Genomic DNA, 18,501 nt, shown 5'->3' with positions numbered 1-18,501 from the left:
TAAAATTATAAAAATAAAATTATTTTTCAATAAAATTAAATATAATTGAGTTTATATTTTTAAAAGTATAGAAATAAATAATATAAAACATAAAAACTTACCATTTTTATTTATATCTTTTTTCTAAAGTAAAATGAGTGCATTTATGCAACCTTACACATATGTATGTCCACTGTAGTATATCAAGATTAATTAACACACTTTTGATTAAAAATTATTAAAACACACAAAATATTATTTAAAAATAAAAAGGTCAAAATTCATGCAATTTTAATAAATTTTTAAAAAATTAAAGTTACCTATTGTTTATTGTTGTTTTCTTTAAAAAAAGCACCTCTACTAGAAAACGTGCAATCTGATTTTCAGTCAAATGGTCGACCAAACAAAAAATTTGGAAACTTCCTATAAAAAATTAAAAGGAATTAGTCATTAAAGTAAAAGATTTTGTGTTAATTAAAATATGGGTCATATAATAAATCTAACAACTCTCATCTCGTTCGTGCAAACGTGATTCACAAATTTTTTGTGATCTGCATGAAAAGCTTTCACCCTTAGTAATTGACATGGGAAAACTCAAAAAAGTACTTCCTAAAATGACTTTTACAAAACTTTTTCTATTTTTTTTCCCAAACACGGTATCTAATTTGGTCCCAGTCTCATGTAATATCCATATTTTAAAGCAAATAAAGAAAATCCAACCCTTTTTTTTGGGTGTGACAGAGACAGTCCACCTTACCCATTAATAATAGGGTTTATCTCTGATTATTGCATTTCCATATTATAACCACCATTATAATGTGAGTGTTTGATAATTAATTTCAGCTAATTTATAACTGTTTGATAACATAATTTAACTAAAATAAAAATATCTGATAATTAGATTTTTTTAAATTTATCATTTTTAATAATATTCAAAATAACGTTTAAATACATATAGTTTATTATTAATTTTAGTTTTGTTCTTAATATTTTAATAAAACTTTTTATTTGTTGTCTTAATTAGATCACAAATACTTTTTGTGATCTTCAGCTTTTAACAAACTTGTAGCATTTTAGCTAATTTACGAGGAGTTATTTTCTTCTTACATGATATTAATTTTTATTAAAATTTTATTTTTAATATAATCATAAATTAATTTTTTATAATTCATTTCTTAGTCTATTTCTATGTATTAAACGTGAGTCCTCATTTTTAAATGAGAACATTAACAACTTTACAAATTATTATTATATTTTTATTATGTTAAGTGACTATTTTTGCATTTATCATTTTTTAAAATTTATTTGAATTGAAATTTTAAATTTAATGTTGTTTAATATGGATGCTTTTGAAAATTTAAGCATGCACAACTAAGAATGAACACAACGCCGGCATTATAATTAATTAAATATTTTTTAAATAAGTCATTATTAAACAGTCTTTTCATTATTTTAATTTTTCATCCAGTTCCTCTAAGTATTGCAATATTTTTTATTTGGTTCCTTTAAATATTATAAAATTTTTATTTTGTTCTTATTTGTATCTGCATAATAAATTTATATATTTTATACTTTCAAAATAAAAATAAAAATAAAAATAAATTAATTAATAAAAGGCAGTATAGTCAATGTCTTTTCCTCGTGGGTTGAATTTAAATAAGCCTAGTGACGTTCTTTATTCTTTTTATACGTTAACTCGTGACATTTTAAAAAATAATTCATTAAGTATGTTTGACAAAACTATCGGACATAAATTAGCTAAAAATTGAAAAATGTTAAAAGTTTAATTGAAAGTGTTTGACAAAATTATCTATTAAGTTAACTGATAAATATAAAGTGATAAATAAGAACATCATATGTAAGTAGACCAGAATTTATGATTTAATTATTATATATTTTAACAAAAATATTTTTATATTTTATTTTATTTAAAACTATTTAATATTCTCAATTTAAGATAATAATTTTATAATTTCATTATCTTTTATAAATAATTTTAGCTGAAAATGAAAAATGCTAGCATGAATAGTATCAATAACTACCTACTCTAGTTTGCGTTTTAAAAAAAAACAAACTTTTCAACTAGTAAAATAAGTTTTCCATTAACTTAAATATTTTATAAAATACATTTTTATGAAATATTTTAAATTTAATTTTTATATTTAAATTTATTTTTTATTATATTTTTTTGAGTTAATTTTTTATTATCTGATTATAAATATTCTTTTTTTTGTAATTTCATAAACTTTATATATCTTCTTCACATCCTTTTTTAAATTTCCTATAACATTAAATCATCAATATTGTGACTATACATTCAGTTATATTATTTAATTTAATTTCATTTAATAAAATCACTTAATATTTTGTATTATTTAAAGTGTACTTTCGCATTAGAAGAGTTCGATGCTAAATTGTAACACCATAACGAATGTTACAAACACTATAATCCAAATTACTTAAAAATATATATTAACAGCAAACAATCAATTTCGACTAATAATTGCAAGAAAACAAAATGATAAAATTTTAAATAAAAAAGCTTCCTTTTAAAAATAAATAAAAAATGGAAGCATTCGTTTGGCATGTGGCAACAAATATTAGTTTAAACATACCTTCACTGGCCAAAAACAGGAGACCTTGAAAGAGCAAAGAAATTAATATTAAAAATTAAATCTGCCCCGTTTTTCTTGCACTCGGGACGTAGAAAAGGACAAACGGAACGGACACCATATTTGAAAAGTATCGATTTGGATACAAGTACGTATAAACTGGTTTAATTTAATTGAAAATTTAAAGAATAAAAAATCATTTTATTGAATTTAAATTAAATTTTAAAATCAGTCAAATCTAATCCAAGTTGAACACACGTATATACAACTTTAATTATGAAGTTAACTATTCACTTCTGTAATTATTTGTTTTTAAATAATAATATTTTCATTTTTTATATTTTAAATTATATCTTTTTGTTATTTTAAAGACTATATATTGTTACTTTAATAAATTAATTTAAAGTCATTTTATGTCTCGTATTTTTATCTATCAATATAAAAAAATTATATTATATATCCGATACCTATTTATAACATGAATATCATATTATTATGTAAATAAATATATTATATTTAAAAGAGTAAGTAAAACAATTTATTTATTATTATTCACGTAAATTAAAGATAAGATAAAAAACTAAATGATCTAATCCAATCTAAAAAACTATTAATCATATCTTAATATTTGAATTTAAAATTTGATTATCAAAACTTAACAGCAAACACGGCACGGCGGGTCCATAATATCACACGTATAACGTTGAAGCTATAGATATTGAGTTTCTGATGCTTATAAAAGGCACGTCTTAGCACAAAGGTTATGCATTAAGCAGAGTCCTCAATCTTCATTCATTCACATGACATGGCACACAAAGCGTTTTTACTATTCGGCCTCTTCACTGTTGTTTTCACGTTACCATCGATCACTTTTGCAGAAGCACTTGCGCCTATTCTCGACGTTGCTTCACTCAATCGGAGCAGCTTTCCGGCAGGCTTTGTTTTTGGGACAGCATCTGCGGCGTACCAGGTGGGTGTGTGGGTGTGTGTGTGTTACTCTTCTCACACACTGCATTAACATCAAATCATAAAATCGTTTAAGCATGTTTGTAAATGATTCATACTAAAAGTTATAATTAGTTGTCTTGAATCTATGTGCATTCTAATATGAACCTAAATACGCAATAAAATACCTTTTTTTAACGTTGATTAAGAGCTTGAATGTTTTACACTCATAATTAATTATCTATTAAGTAGAATTTATGTTATTTTAATATTATTATTTATAATTTTTATACTAATTTATGTTTATAAAATTTTTAATGTATATACACACACACATTCTATTTATGTTTACAATTATATTAATTTGAACATTTCTTTCAATGATTGAAAACTAATTTTTTTAAACTTTAAATTGGATAGAAGTTAAAAGGTCACTGATTTAAATTTTGATAAACAATAAATAAATATATGGTTACAGATGTGTAGATTTATAAGAATTTACCCCTTGTAGTTTATTTTAGGAACTAAATCCTTTTACTTTGAGGATCTAAAAGTCCTAGTAAGATCAACCACATCTCAGTTTGAAAGACCTTTGTGCGAATCTGCTAGCAGTGATTAATGTTCAAACCAGCCTGTTCGTTTTGTTTTCCAAAACTCAAAAGCAATTTTTTAATCCAACGTACATAACTCACTGGTCTAATGTACAATGATTTTTTAATGTTGTCTGTATCATTACTCGTCTTATGCGGTTGCTGTCATGAATGCTTTGTTAGTTTGGTTTGAGCTTCAGCTATCGATACCTTCATATATACTCATAAAAATATAACATTTATAATTTTTTTAAAATAAAGAATCAAAGATGGTGGCACCTTTCCAATTGCTGAAATATTCCACTTAACCTTCTCATGACGAATCTTTAAGATTTTAACCCAACCCGACGTGAAGTCGAACCAAGTTCATTAATGATTTTGTTGTGTTTCTGGTAATTGATATGCACAGTACGAAGGTGCATATAGAGAGGGTGGCAGAGGACCAAGTATATGGGATACTTTCACCCATAAATATCCAGGTAACTCTTTGTTTCTTCTCTAACATATTCTATCAAGTATAAGAAACAAGAAAGGAAAGCACTTTACCTGTTTTTCTTTCTCTCACAATTATTAACAAAAAAAGAAGCAGGAGTAAGCTGTTCTATTTTTATTTTAATTTTGTCATTTTGCTTTTTATTGATTTGGTATATTCCCTTAATTAGCTTATAATTCATCATAGCCTATCTAATCCCCTCTGGCAATATAATATAATTTTTTGTAAGGTAGGTTTGGTTTAAATTTTTAATATTAATAATTATAAAAAAGTTGACACTAACCGCAAAGTTTAGAGTTATCATTTTGCTGTGTTGCGTGTATAACTTATTAATGCATGAAATAAATATATTGCAAACAGTCAAAATTCGATGGTTCGTTATTCTTATAGATATGAGATGTGTGTATTTGTATTTTTTTTTTTCATATTTTTAAATAAAATTACGATTATTAAAAAATTATAGTAAAATTATAAATTGTACTGTAGTTTTAAACATAAAAAAACTACCGTAATTGATAATTAATGAAACAAAAAATGTTTAACCTGCAGATAAGATACAGGATAGAAGCAATGGAGATGTAGCAAATGACGAATATCACCACTACAAGGTACGATTCAAACATGATGACAGGGAATCCCAACAAAATATCTTCCTCCTTTAAAAGAATTATTAATTGACATATATAATATCCATGTTAATCCCAACAAAATTGACCAGCAACTGCCGTAAACGGTAAACTACAGTAAAAAAATAATCAAAAGAAAACTTAATATATACCTTGGAAATTTCAATTGTTTCTTTAGTTTTTAATAATCTTTTTCTGCCATTCGTTGTACTTGTATATCACAGGAAGATGTTGGGATTATGAAATATATGAACCTGGACGCGTACAGATTCTCTATCGCTTGGTCAAGAATCCTTCCAAGTGAGTTAAATATCTTTGCTCAATTAAGTTTTCTAATGAACTTAGGTATATATGCATGTTTCGTGTTAATCATTTCAATTTTTTTATAAACTATTTACAGAAGGAAAGCTTAGCGGAGGTATAAACAAAGAAGGTGTCAAATACTACAACAATCTCATCAACGAGCTGTTGGCTAACGGTCAAAATTCTTACTTTGTTTTCTTGAATTTTTTCATTGACGTGGATTTTAATATTTCGTCGGACACGTGATAACATGTCATATGTAATTTATTAAATATTAATGTCGCAGGTCTACAACCATTTGTGACTCTTTTCCATTGGGACCTTCCCCAAGCTTTGGAAGACCAGTATGGTGGCTTCTTGAGCCCTCACATAGTGTGAGTGAGATAATTTTTATTTTTTTTATTCAGATGGTATAACTATTACAATTACATATATGACTGCAAATGTATACGAGATAATCCTTTTTCAACAGAAAAAACTACTCCATTTAAGACTATATTAACCTTAATTTACTTCTTCTTTTTTTTTGCTAATTAAATTAATTTATTTCTTATGGAAAGTGACATCATTTTTTTTATAAATATCATCAATGTGGTCCTTTAATAACAGTAAAATAATACTGCAATTTCTCAACTAACACTTCAAGGACCGAAACAAATATTGTTTTATAATGAATCAATAAAAATGAACATGAGTCCAACAAGCATGGATAATGTACCAATAAATCATACTTATTTGATACTGAGTTACAAACCAACAATCCCGAAAGTTCAACCTCAGACAAAGGCATATAGGAGAAACTAGTTAACTAGATGTATTAAAGATAAACGTTTTCTCTCCTTTTCACTATCTTTATACTATTTATCAATATAAAAATTTGACTCTTGTGTATCATGCAAAATCATAATCCATGATTACTTTTCAGAAATGATTTTCAAGACTATGCGGAGCTTTGTTTCAAAGAATTTGGAGATAGGGTGAAACATTGGATTACTTTAAATGAGCCATGGTCTTTCAGTAATTCTGGCTATGCAACTGGGTCGCTTGCACCAGGTCGATGTTCAAAATGGCTGAATCCAAATTGCACCGGTGGTGATTCGGGGAAAGAGCCTTATTTGGTTACACATCACCAACTTCTTGCTCATGCAGGAGCTGTTAAAGTGTATAGAGAGAAGTATAAGGTATACTTTTATAACATTGATGAGAACTTTAAAAGCTTTTAAGTTTGATAGACTTCAATATCGTTTGTAAGGGTCTTAATTTACTTTGGTTATCACTATTACCCAAAATCCGAGAAATTCACGCAGGTATCTCAAAAAGGAGTGATAGGCATAACCCTGGTGTCTCATTGGTTTGTGCCATTTTCAGATAACAAATTAGATAAAGAAGCTGCCGAACGAGCAATTGATTTCATGTTTGGATGGTAAGATTTTAGCTCTAAATTAGAATATATTCTCCAAATAAACGTAGGCTAGCTAGAGTCACGAATTATGATAAACAGATAATTTTCATTTGTGACAATGATTACAGGTTTATGGAACCATTGACAAGAGGATACTATCCACAAAGCATGCGTTCCTTAGTTGGTAAACGATTGCCGCGGTTTTCTAAAAACCAAGCCAAGCTTATCAAGGGCTCATTTGATTTTATTGGACTAAACTATTACACCACTAACTATGCTGCCAATGCACCTCAACTAAGCAACGCTAGACCCAATTACCTTACAGATTCTCTTGCAAATCTTACAAGTAAGGACACCTTTATCTATTAGTTCTCTGAATTACACATGTTGAATTTGATAACAACATGTCTTTTGTTTTTGTGCGGGTAGCTGAACGCAACGGGATTCCTATAGGTCCAATGGTACGTATTTGGTCCCATCAAACTATATATAGCCACATATATCATTATAAATTTGTTTGGTTATACATATAACTTCAATTTGTGATTATATTCGTAGGCTGCTTCTACTTGGTTATATGTATATCCCAGAGGAATTAGAGAACTGTTGCTCTACACCCAAAATAAGTACAACAATCCTTTGATTTTCATCACAGAAAATGGTAATTATACCAAACATCATTTTTATTATCCTTGAATTATCTGTTGTAAAGTAAATATAATTAAAAGACTCCTAAGAATATAGAAGAATTTTATATACAAAGTTCCATATTTGCATGCAAATTTTCTTCTGACGTGTTACTGTGAATTGCTCTTAATAAATTTGTAGGTGTTGATGAGTTCAATGATCCAACGTTGTCACTTGAGGAAGCCCTTCTAGATACCTTTAGAGTTGACTATTATTATCGTCATCTCTTTTATCTTCGATCAGCAATTAGGCAAGTAAATAATTTTTTACATACTTGAAATATTTGTTTTTTTAAATCTCATTTAATTTTATTTTGTTGACTTTATTAGGGACGGCGTAAACGTAAAAGGATATTTTGCATGGTCATTGCTGGACAATTTTGAATGGTCTAATGGTTATACAGTACGGTTTGGAATAAACTTTGTGAATTACACAACTCTGGAGCGATATCCAAAGCTCTCGGCAAAATGGTTCAAGAATTTTTTAAGAAAATATTAGACTTTATATACCATATCGTTTCAATAAATATTGTAGTCAGACAACTTTGAAAAGGATATTATATTCCTTTAATTTTTCTGTCTTTATGATATTTGTCTCTTATAAAGTGAATGGTGTCTTTTAGAAAATAAAGTGTGAATTATAATTATTGTTGATTACAAATTTAACATTTAAGATTGTAATAAAATACACGCATAGGTATAATAAATTACAAAGTTGTTAAAATCTTAATCTTTAATAATTTAGCTTCAAAGTTTATCCTTTGAAGCACGCTCGTTTTGTTTTAGAGCAGTCAAATCTTTCTTTGCCGCAATTTGGATGTGGGCAAGTTTTTGTATGCAATTTATTTTATAAAAAGTTTACCCTGTCTTTTTGAAGGTATTACAGTAGGACTTGTAATTCTACTACGTATAATAAGATAGAAACAAGAAGTTGTCAATGAGAAACTAGTTAAGCAGATCTTGTATACACAACTATATTGTAAAGAGTTATTGAAAGCACTTTATTGTAGAATTAGAGACTATCAATATAGCTTTTGCAGTTATGATTTAGTTAATTTTCTTTTATCTGTCATTTAATCAATTAAATTCATTTTTGTTCAAAAGAAAACAAAAGTTTATTTGAAAAGGAAAGATGTCAAAGCTCTTATCTATGGAATTCGCTAGACATTTGTCGTATATTCTAAATTATTTGATGTTAATATGGCCCAAATTAATGTGTATTGTAACATTAGGCTCGGTGATGTTTCATCTTCTCCCCTATTAATTTATCATCAAGGGAATATTTAATTTTATGTCTTCAAAATTATGTAATACGTTTCTTGTAAATTTTGATTAATTTAATTCTTGTTATAATTTTATATTGGTTTGTTATTCAATATAATGCATAACATTTTTACAAATATATTTAATTGTCATTAGTTTAATTGTGGTTCAACCATCATTGAAAAATGAATAGTGAATCTATTTATTATCAGTTCAATCATTACTCTGATTTCAAAAAAATTTATTTGATAGTGTACCAAGATTCAATAAAAAAATTTTAAATTAGTGTTTAAAAAAATTAAATACTTAATATGAAAGAACAAATGTAGTTTAAGGAGTAAGAGAAAAAGTTTAATTTGAATATATTTTCAAATAAATATTTATACAATAAGAAAATAAAAATTATATCAATTTTTTTATAAATTAAAATTAAATTATGGACATCCATTTTTTTTATCTATTTTTAAAAATATTGATCTACATAAGTTATTTAAAGTTATTAAAAATATATAATTCATTTTATTTTTTATAAATATTTAATCAAAATATCCACAGTTCCTGAAATATTCTTATTTAAATAAGAAATTAAGTTTATAATAAAAGAATAAAATATATTGTATATATTGGGATATCTTTTAAATGAATGAACACTCAAACAACAATAACTTTCGTTTAAATTCAACCAATGATCAAATCATGCAAATGAATTTATTAAATTTAGAAAGTTTAATGAAAAAAATGAATTCCATTCTTAAACGACGGAATTGACACGAACGTATCTTTCAAGCACTTAATTAAACTATAGCTCTTATGCTAAACCACACAAATCTTATCTTGTCTATCCAAATGCAAATCAAAAATTTAATGCAGAGACAGAGGAAAAACAGTACGTAACTGAGAAAGTTGAATAAATAGGAAAACCTTACATACAATTAAAAGCTCATGTATATAAACCTAATTGGCAATTATTTTTTAAGCAACAGTAAATAATCATTACTTATGTAAGAATAATACGTAAGTAACTAGCAATCATCTATGGTTTATCATGTAAATGAAAAAATAAAGTTCGTATAAATCAATTTATTCCATGTAAAAGAAAAATGACCCACAATTTTTAAGAGTGGAATTAGAGGTTTCACTCATGTTTAATTAGAGGTTTCATATATTTTTTAAATCATATCTCACCTCATAGCTTAAAAGTGTGCCTTTTTTATAAATAAAATATATTTTTAAACCTATACTAACACGTGATTTCAATCAATAATATGATGTTTTACGTAACATGTGAGGTAATGTGAGTGACATCATGAGAGAGAAGTGTAACTATTAATGGTAATAAAAAGGATATTTTTCTTGATAAAAAGGGCAGCATCCAATTGTTCTTTTGATCGGAAGCATCTTTCACCACACGATATGGCATGCAACCCTTTTTCACTTTTCCCTCTCTTCGCTCTTCTTAGCACATTACCTTCAATTGCTTTTGCAGAAGCTGTTGCGCCTATTCTCGACGTTGCTTCACTCAATCGAACCACTTTTCCTCCAGGTTTCATTTTTGGGGCAGGATCCGCATCCTACCAGGTACACCTGCATCTACACTACATCACACCAATCTATACAAATCCTTTCAAATGCAGTGTCTGTGATTATTCGAATATGAAACTCTGGTGAAATAACAGCACTACATGCTTAATATTCTCGACAATTTTTTTTAATAAACCTTCCATCTTTAATAATTATCAAAGAAGATGATGATTCATTAAAGATTTTGTTGTGGCAATGATATGTATACTATATACAGTACGAAGGTGCAGCAAAAGAAGGTGGCAAAGGAGCAAGTATATGGGATACCTTCACCCATACATATCCTGGTATTTTTTCTGTCTTTCCTTTTCTTATATTCTTTGTTATCGTTGTTTATTTACTCAACTAAGATTTGTCTAATCCTTGTTCGCATATAAAAATTAAATTAAATTGGTTTGCTTTATATATTTTATTAAAATAATTTTAAAAAGTTATTTAAAAATGAATTACAATTGTTTTTAAAATAAAAATATAACCATGCTTTTTTAATTTTATACAACATACATTTAGAATCAGTTATTGCTTTCTATATAAAAAAAAAATACACAATTGTTAATACTCCTCTAACTGAGCTTTATACATAATTGAAGATGAATTTGATTCGTATTGAATTTAAGATGTATTTTAGTGAACATATGTATCTATTTAATAAAATATAAAGCTAATATATTAACTATTTATTATATTTTACACTTATGATATTTTTTTACAGTAAAAAAAACTATTAGTTACGGAAGCCTGCTTATCTTCAATAATAGAGAGAACATGTTTGAATAGTATAACTAAAAAATCTTACATTGATTAAAAATAATATATATATATATATATATATATATATATATATATATATGGACATGAAGTCTAAAAATACTCAATTTGAACCTTTCATTTGACTTAAGTCTAATAGGTTATAATTTATTACTTCACTGACTATTAGATTTAAGTTAAATGAAATACTCAGATTAAGTGTAAAAGTTTTTAAATTTATACTAGTGTAAGAAGATACTTCTCCATATATATATATATATATATATATATATATAAAAAGATTTAATATAAATATAAAAATTCTTACACTTATCTTAGTCTTTTATTTAACTTATATCTAATAGTCACTAAAGTAAGTTAAACATAAATTAAATAACAAAATTTAATAATTTTTAAAATTATACTAGTATAAGAAAATTTTGGTTATAAATATATATATATAATTAATTTAAATATTGTAAATAAAATTATAATCTCAAATTCGAGCCTTTAATAATAATAACAGTAATAAACACTATTTTCAATAGGATAAGACTTGGATCCAACTTGTTCATTCACAAAATTCAGAGGGGCAAGAACCAACCTTTTCCCTAATATATAATACCTCCAATAGTTGCTTTTTGCATGACAGCAGCATTTCAACTACAATCTACGCTAACCTTTAATTTTTATTCAATAAGGAATGAGTTACATATATAAAAAATTATTACAATTATGTAAGAATATTGTTCAAGGACATTTCATAAATCACACTATTTTTATTATTCTTTATTTTAAAATTCCTTCAAATACCTGCTCGTTATAATATGATAATCATAAATTCAAGTTATTATATATTGAAACAATATAATTATTTCCTGATGATAAAAACATTAAAAATAGTTTTAGTAAACCGTCATTTTCATTGTGGTTGTCAAATTCTTTTATTTACAAAGTCAATTTAATAGAAAAATATTGCATTAAATAAACAATAATTTATTAAGAATAATAATAATTTTATCGCGTATTATTTTCAAAAATAAATTTAATAAAATAAGAATATTAGTTATTTTTAGTTTTTTTATAGAAAAGTTTAAAGTCATAGATAAAAGAAAAAGTGAAACAACAGTATTTTTTCTGTGTTTTCTTTTCCTCGAGGGTAACGGTGTTGACGTATTTGTCAATTGTCCCCTTAGGAGAGAACAATAATCTTATTAAAGATGTTAATCATGCACGGCGATGTGATTAAAATCACAAATCATGATTACATAATGCATAGTGTATTTTGAATGAATTTAAAAAGAACAACTATTTATTTATTAAAAAATATAATAAATTTATTCAAAACGAATAATTATTTAGTTAAAACAAGTTTTAAAGTAAATATGTATATCAAGGGTGAGGTTTGAAAAAAAAAAAAAACACCGGAGAAACTCACCGCTAATTTTTTTGTTTAAATATTTTTAATTTTTATAAAAAATTAAATTTCATATTAATTTTAATTTGATTTTTATAATATTGTTATAGAATTAAAATTATAATGAGAAATTAAAAATAACTAATTTCATTATTTAAAAAAAAGATCATTTTTGCATTGCATTTTTAATGTAAAATACACATCTTTGACGATTAAAATTGTTTGCAGTTTCAAACACATTATTGCAAGCAGTCCAAATTTGATAGTTAGTTACCCTGTTTATTTGTATTTTTTTTAAAAAGATTACTCCTTTAATTAAAGATATTGTAAAGGAATTATAATATATATATATATATATATATATTTTTTTTTAAAATAATATAAACTAATTTACTATTTTTTAATTTTTAAAAATGATACAACTTTTTCAAAACTAAAACAAACAAACTAATAAACTAATATTGAATATGTAAACTTGCAGATAAGATACTTGACAGAAGCAATGGAGATGTGGCAGTTGACCAATATCACCACTACAAGGTACGCTCCAAATTCGAAATAATGAATGGTAATCAATAAAGAATCAAACATCTTCTACCCTCAAAATGATTAATAATTAAGCAACAAATACAGTATTCACCGTTAATCTCAGATTCTCGATGGGTTTTGACAGGCAAATGACATATTCTGTAAGGTGTAATCAAAATATAAAATAAAAATATCAATATATATATATCTAGGAACTACAATCTTTCTTTTGTATTTATTCGTTTTTGCTTTTCTGTACGATAAAATGATTTCTTTTGATAACTAAACAATACATCAATGTATTTATTTACAGGAAGATGTTGAAATCATGAAGCATATAAATTTGGATGCTTACAGATTCTCTATCTCTTGGTCTAGAATCCTCCCAAGTGAGTTAAATATCGATGATAAACTTTTATCATTTAATTGATCTTACTTAGGTAGTTGCTTTTGTTAACTATTTCAATTTTTTCATACACTATCTACAGAAGGAAAGCTTAGTGGAGGTGTAAATCAAGAAGGAGTCAAATACTACAATAATATCATCAACGAACTACTGGCTAATGGTCAAAATTCAAACTTCTTTTACTTTAGTTTGTATTAGAAGTTCTCATTTTAACATTTCACCAAGTGGTTGACAACAATCATAATCAATTAAATTTAGTATCGCAGGTTTACAACCATTTGTGACCCTTTTTCATTGGGATCTTCCCCAAGCTTTGGAAGATGAGTACGGCGGCTTCTTAAGCCCTCGCATAGTGTGAGTGATACAAAATTCAATTTCTACTCAAATTATTGATGCCATGAATTATATAACTAATCAGATGTCGACTTAACAGAAAAACTAAAATATATTATTTTGAAATAAATCAAGAACATGAATAGTTTTATATTGAGATATCTTGTTCCGTAAAGGTTTTATGGGCTTTAAACATAAAGTGTACCAATCTATCCTATCTATGTGAAAATTACCTGTATAGCTTATGCTCAAGGTTTGATATTACGCGATCGATTAAGGAAAAAGTGAGAAAAACCACTGTCTCTGACTTTATCTTCGAAATTGTGCATATTTTATTTTAAACATTGTTTTTTAAAGCGTCCAAATGTAATATGAACAAGCACAATATTATGAACCAACTGCCTTAAACTTTCATCCACTTGGACAAAGGCTAATCATTTGCTAGATATGTGTTAAAGTTGATAAGTAGATTCTTTTCCGTTTCTCACTAATTGTAAACTATTTGCGAATATAAAAAGTTGACTTGGGTATATCATGCAATATCATAATTCATAATCCATGATTAATTTTCAGAAATGATTTTCAAGACTATGCGGAACTTTGCTTCAAGGAATTTGGAGATAGGGTGAAGCACTGGGTTACTTTAAATCAGCCATATACTTATAGCATGGGTGGCTATGCAAGCGGGGTGAAAGCACCAGGTAGATGTTCAAAATGGCTGAATCCAAATTGCACTGGTGGTGATTCAGGGATAGAGCCTTATTTGGTTTCACATCACCAACTTCTTGCTCATGCAGTAGCTGTAAATGTGTATAAGGGGAAGTATCAGGTTTTTTTTATAACATTGAACCATGAGAAAATTATTCAGGCTTAATTTGAAGCTTAGTAGACTTCGATTCAAAACTGTTGTGAGGTCTAATTAAAGGTACTCCAGGTATTGTTATGTAACATCCATGCAAAATACTCTATGCAGGCATCTCAGAAGGGTGCAATAGGCATAACCCTAGTCTCTCATTGGTTCGTACCATATTCGGATAGCAAATTGGATCAAAATGCCGCCGAACGAGCAATTGACTTCATGCTTGGATGGTGAGTGCTTAGCATTACACTGTAATATCATAGTTCTCTAAATAAACATAGGCTAGATAAAGTTACTAATTCAGACAAATTAAATACTTATTAATATTAAGTATACAATTTTCTTCTTTCTGATAAAAAAAAAAGAAAACTATTATATTTTATTTCTACTCTTATCTATAAGAAATAAATAATAAATTCATCAAGATTAATAAAAAATAGTCATATGTCATGAATTTATACTTTTTTTAAAAATATTTATAGTATCAGTTAATGTCTTATTTATTAAATAAATGAGTGTGTTTACTTTTATAAATAAAAAATGAGTGTTTTTTAATACAAATTTTACAATAAATTAGGATATAAAGAGAATCTTGCAATTAATGCATTTAAAAACGAGTCTTTATTTTTTATATTTAAAAAATAGTTTTTTTTTTCTAAATAAGACAACAAAATAATATATTAGTCCTATACTAACGGTATTTTTTGACCGCCACCTATATATTGAACAATAGAGTTTGAAGCAATGAAACCATTCCATTGTGTCTTCTGAACTGTACTATATGAGATTGATAGCCATAAAGAGACGAACTGAGACAATGGGTGAAGAAAAACAAAAGATTCTCAAGTTAAGAATTTTTCATTTGAAAAAATGATTGCAGGTTTATGGGGCCACTAACAACAGGAAGTTATCCACAAAGTATGTGTTCTCTAGTTGGTGGACGATTGCCAAAGTTCTCTAAGCAACAAGCCAAGCTACTCATTGGTTCATTTGATTTTATTGGACTAAACTATTACACCTCTAACTATGCTGCCAATGCACCCCGACAAAGCAACGCTAGACCTAATTATCTCACAGATTCTTTTACCAATTTGACAAGTAAGGGTGCTTTTATTTATTAACTCTCTCTAAATTATATTTAAGGCACATATTAAGCTAAAATGCTTCTTAATTCTCATGAAAATAACAACTCGGATATGGTCCATGTGTGTGTTGAATTTGATAATATCATGTCTTTGTTTTTGTGAGACAGCTCAGCGCAATGGCACTCCCATAGGTCCAAATGTACGTATATATGGCCATGTTTAACTTTAGTTATCGTCATTAATTTGCTTAACTTTTAAAGATAGATGGTAATATGTATCTTTAACTACGTATATTTGCAGGCTGCTTCAAGTTGGTTATATGTTTATCCTAAAGGAATTCTAGAACTATTGCTCTACGTCAAGGAAAAGTACAACAACCCTTTGATTTACATCACTGAAAATGGTAATTAGACCAAACATCATGTTTACCATCCTTGAATGTCATTGATGTAATTAAATATATAGATAAAATTGGTGAGAATATAAAAATTATATATCAACTATCATCTATAAAAGTTAAACTATTGGCTATGGGACTGCGACATTAGCTTTTAACAATATTTCTTTTCTCAAAAGTTGCATAAAAAAAATTAATTATAAACATTCTTAACTTCTGCTTTGTTATTTTTTTACCGAGGTTTTATTGTCACACTTAAACATTCATTCATCAATTCTCTTACCTTATATTCTCATTATCTTTTCAATTATCAAATAATCTCTCTACCTTACTCTTCGTTTTTGGTAATGACCTTTCCTCTGTTTTAGTGATAGCATACTAATACCTGTGATATTTAGCTACAAGGTTAGTACTAAAACATAATAATTCATGAAACTCGATACTTTAATTTGCATAAAATATGCACATATATTAACAACCCGATATGTAGTTCATATTGAGTTAACTAGTAAACCATTCGTAGTCAGTACTTTTTTTTATTTAGCTCTAGAAAAATTGTAATTAATTTTTCTTAATATATCCAACATTTGTAACATGATTTTTTTCTTTCTTTCTATGCTTACAATTTCAAATAATGGTCAAATATACTAATAAACATTATTAAAAAAATATATGAAATGCTTTATATGATTAAAATACAACATGATTTTAAATAAATGTAATAAAATACATCAATAAGAGCGTAAATTATAATTTTTTTATTTTACACCTTATTTATTTTCTAATTTTTCAATAAAATATTAGTAAATGACTTCTTATATATTCAGAATTTATGTATCTTTTATAATTTTATTATTATAAAATACGGTCTGTATTCAGTTTTATTATAAAGTTGCATGTGATATTTTTTTTTTTTACATATTCAACATATTTACGAAAAATTATATTTTATGTATTGCACTTAATTTATAGGTATCGACGAGTTCAATGATCCAACTTTGTCACTAGAAGAAGCCCTTCTAGATACTTATAGAATTGACTATTACTATCGTCATCTATTTTATCTTCACTCTGCGATAAGGTAAGTAAATAACTTTTCTGTACATTTTAAAAACCTTTTATTTTTCTAAATCTTATTTAATACTTTAATTTTGTTGACTTTATAAGGGATGGAGCAAATGTAAAAGGGTATTTTGTATGGTCATTGCTGGACAATTATGAATGGACTAATGGTTACACAGTGCGGTTTGGAATAAACTTTGTGGACTACAAAAATGGTTTGAAGAGAAATCAAAAGCTCTCAGCAAAATGGTTCAAGAATTTTCTCAAAAAATACTAGACTTTGTGAACCTTATGGTTATTATAATATGTAATGGCTTGTATTAACCACGTATTACTCTAAATAATTGTATGGTCGTTTATCATATTCAAAAAAGAGAAATATATTTCTTTAGTTATATTTTAAATTTATTATATAATTTTTAAAATGTGCCGAATTAGTAAAAAAAAAATGAAGCTAATCAATTAGCTCATACAAATTTGACATAACAATCAAGTTTTTAGGCAAAGTTCTCTCATCCTTTAATTTAAAAATACTCGTGGATAGCATTTGATGCTATTTAAACATACTCTATGGGTTAAAATCATACAAGAAAATAAAATAAAATAAACATTACAACACATCAATCGTTAACCCTAAAACTTATCTTTTATATTTTATATTAATTGGATGGCTGTTAATAAACTTTTGTGATAATTGCGTTTTATTTTTTCATAGTATAATGGATGAGACATTCCTTTAGAGTAAAATTATAATTTGGATGAGGTCTTCCCATATGCTTACAAATAAAAAATTGTAATTGCTTTGATATAATAGACAAATCTCAAAATTTACTTAAAGCCTTAAGTCGTAGGTGATTGATAACTAAATTATGATAAATTGAGTTTGCACAATTTATCTCTAAATCTTTTTAATTTTTGTTATTTATTTACAATTGGTTGAAATCTATTTATTTGTTGAAAAGTGAACTCTTCTGAAAATACAATATGTCACTATTTTGAAATAAATATTTATAAAAAATTCTTAAAAACCTTTAAAATTTAATTAATCATCTTCCTAAAATTTGAGATCACTTGACAACAGCACGTACATTTAAAATCGTTACTTTTATTTTCTGAATAACAGAAGTATCGCTGCTTAAAATTATGAGTTTTATTATTTCAAAAACAAATTATGTTTATTAGTTTCA

General features: G+C 26.4%; 2 protein-coding genes across 2 annotated transcripts; both read left to right on the top strand.

The window, feature by feature from the left end:
- Positions 1-3,396: 3,396 nt before the first annotated feature.
- On the top strand, positions 3,397-8,135 carry LOC113854573 (beta-glucosidase 12-like). Its single transcript, XM_027485640.1, has 13 exons — positions 3,397-3,561; positions 4,536-4,605; positions 5,169-5,227; positions 5,470-5,545; positions 5,646-5,723; positions 5,835-5,922; positions 6,474-6,729; positions 6,856-6,971; positions 7,079-7,296; positions 7,380-7,411; positions 7,509-7,611; positions 7,779-7,887; positions 7,967-8,135. Exons 1-13 carry the CDS (start codon positions 3,397-3,399, stop codon positions 8,133-8,135), a joined length of 1,539 nt encoding a protein of 512 aa, XP_027341441.1.
- Positions 8,136-10,279: 2,144 nt separating this feature from the next.
- Positions 10,280-17,591, top strand: LOC113854571 (beta-glucosidase 12-like). The gene is made up of 13 exons (XM_027485639.1): positions 10,280-10,477; positions 10,698-10,767; positions 13,126-13,184; positions 13,486-13,561; positions 13,661-13,738; positions 13,845-13,932; positions 14,485-14,740; positions 14,885-15,000; positions 15,651-15,868; positions 16,023-16,054; positions 16,156-16,258; positions 17,225-17,333; positions 17,420-17,591. Exons 1-13 carry the CDS (start codon positions 10,313-10,315, stop codon positions 17,589-17,591), a joined length of 1,542 nt encoding a protein of 513 aa, XP_027341440.1. The 5' UTR covers positions 10,280-10,312.
- Positions 17,592-18,501: the final 910 nt, after the last annotated feature.

The sequence above is a fragment of the Abrus precatorius genome, unplaced genomic scaffold (assembly GCF_003935025.1).
Source record: "Abrus precatorius isolate BTA unplaced genomic scaffold, Abrus_2018 Scaffold11, whole genome shotgun sequence".
Taxonomy (NCBI): Eukaryota; Viridiplantae; Streptophyta; class Magnoliopsida; order Fabales; family Fabaceae; genus Abrus; species Abrus precatorius.
Note: the sequence above shows the minus strand (reverse complement) of the source record. Positions and strands in the feature narration are given on the sequence as shown.

Excerpts from the sequence above, each read along its gene's own strand:
- LOC113854571 (XM_027485639.1), top strand. The coding sequence starts at position 10,313 with ATGGCATGCAACCCTTTTTCACTTTTCCCTCTCTTCGCTCTTCTTAGC. Across the intron at positions 15,869-16,022 it reads TTCTTTTACCAATTTGACAA|CTCAGCGCAATGGCACTCCC; the intron begins GTAAGGGTGCTT and ends TTTGTGAGACAG. Across the intron at positions 16,259-17,224 it reads GATTTACATCACTGAAAATG|GTATCGACGAGTTCAATGAT; the intron begins GTAATTAGACCA and ends CTTAATTTATAG.
- LOC113854573 (XM_027485640.1), top strand. The coding sequence starts at position 3,397 with ATGGCACACAAAGCGTTTTTACTATTCGGCCTCTTCACTGTTGTTTTC. Across the intron at positions 5,228-5,469 it reads ACGAATATCACCACTACAAG|GAAGATGTTGGGATTATGAA; the intron begins GTACGATTCAAA and ends TGTATATCACAG. Across the intron at positions 6,730-6,855 it reads TGTATAGAGAGAAGTATAAG|GTATCTCAAAAAGGAGTGAT; the intron begins GTATACTTTTAT and ends AAATTCACGCAG.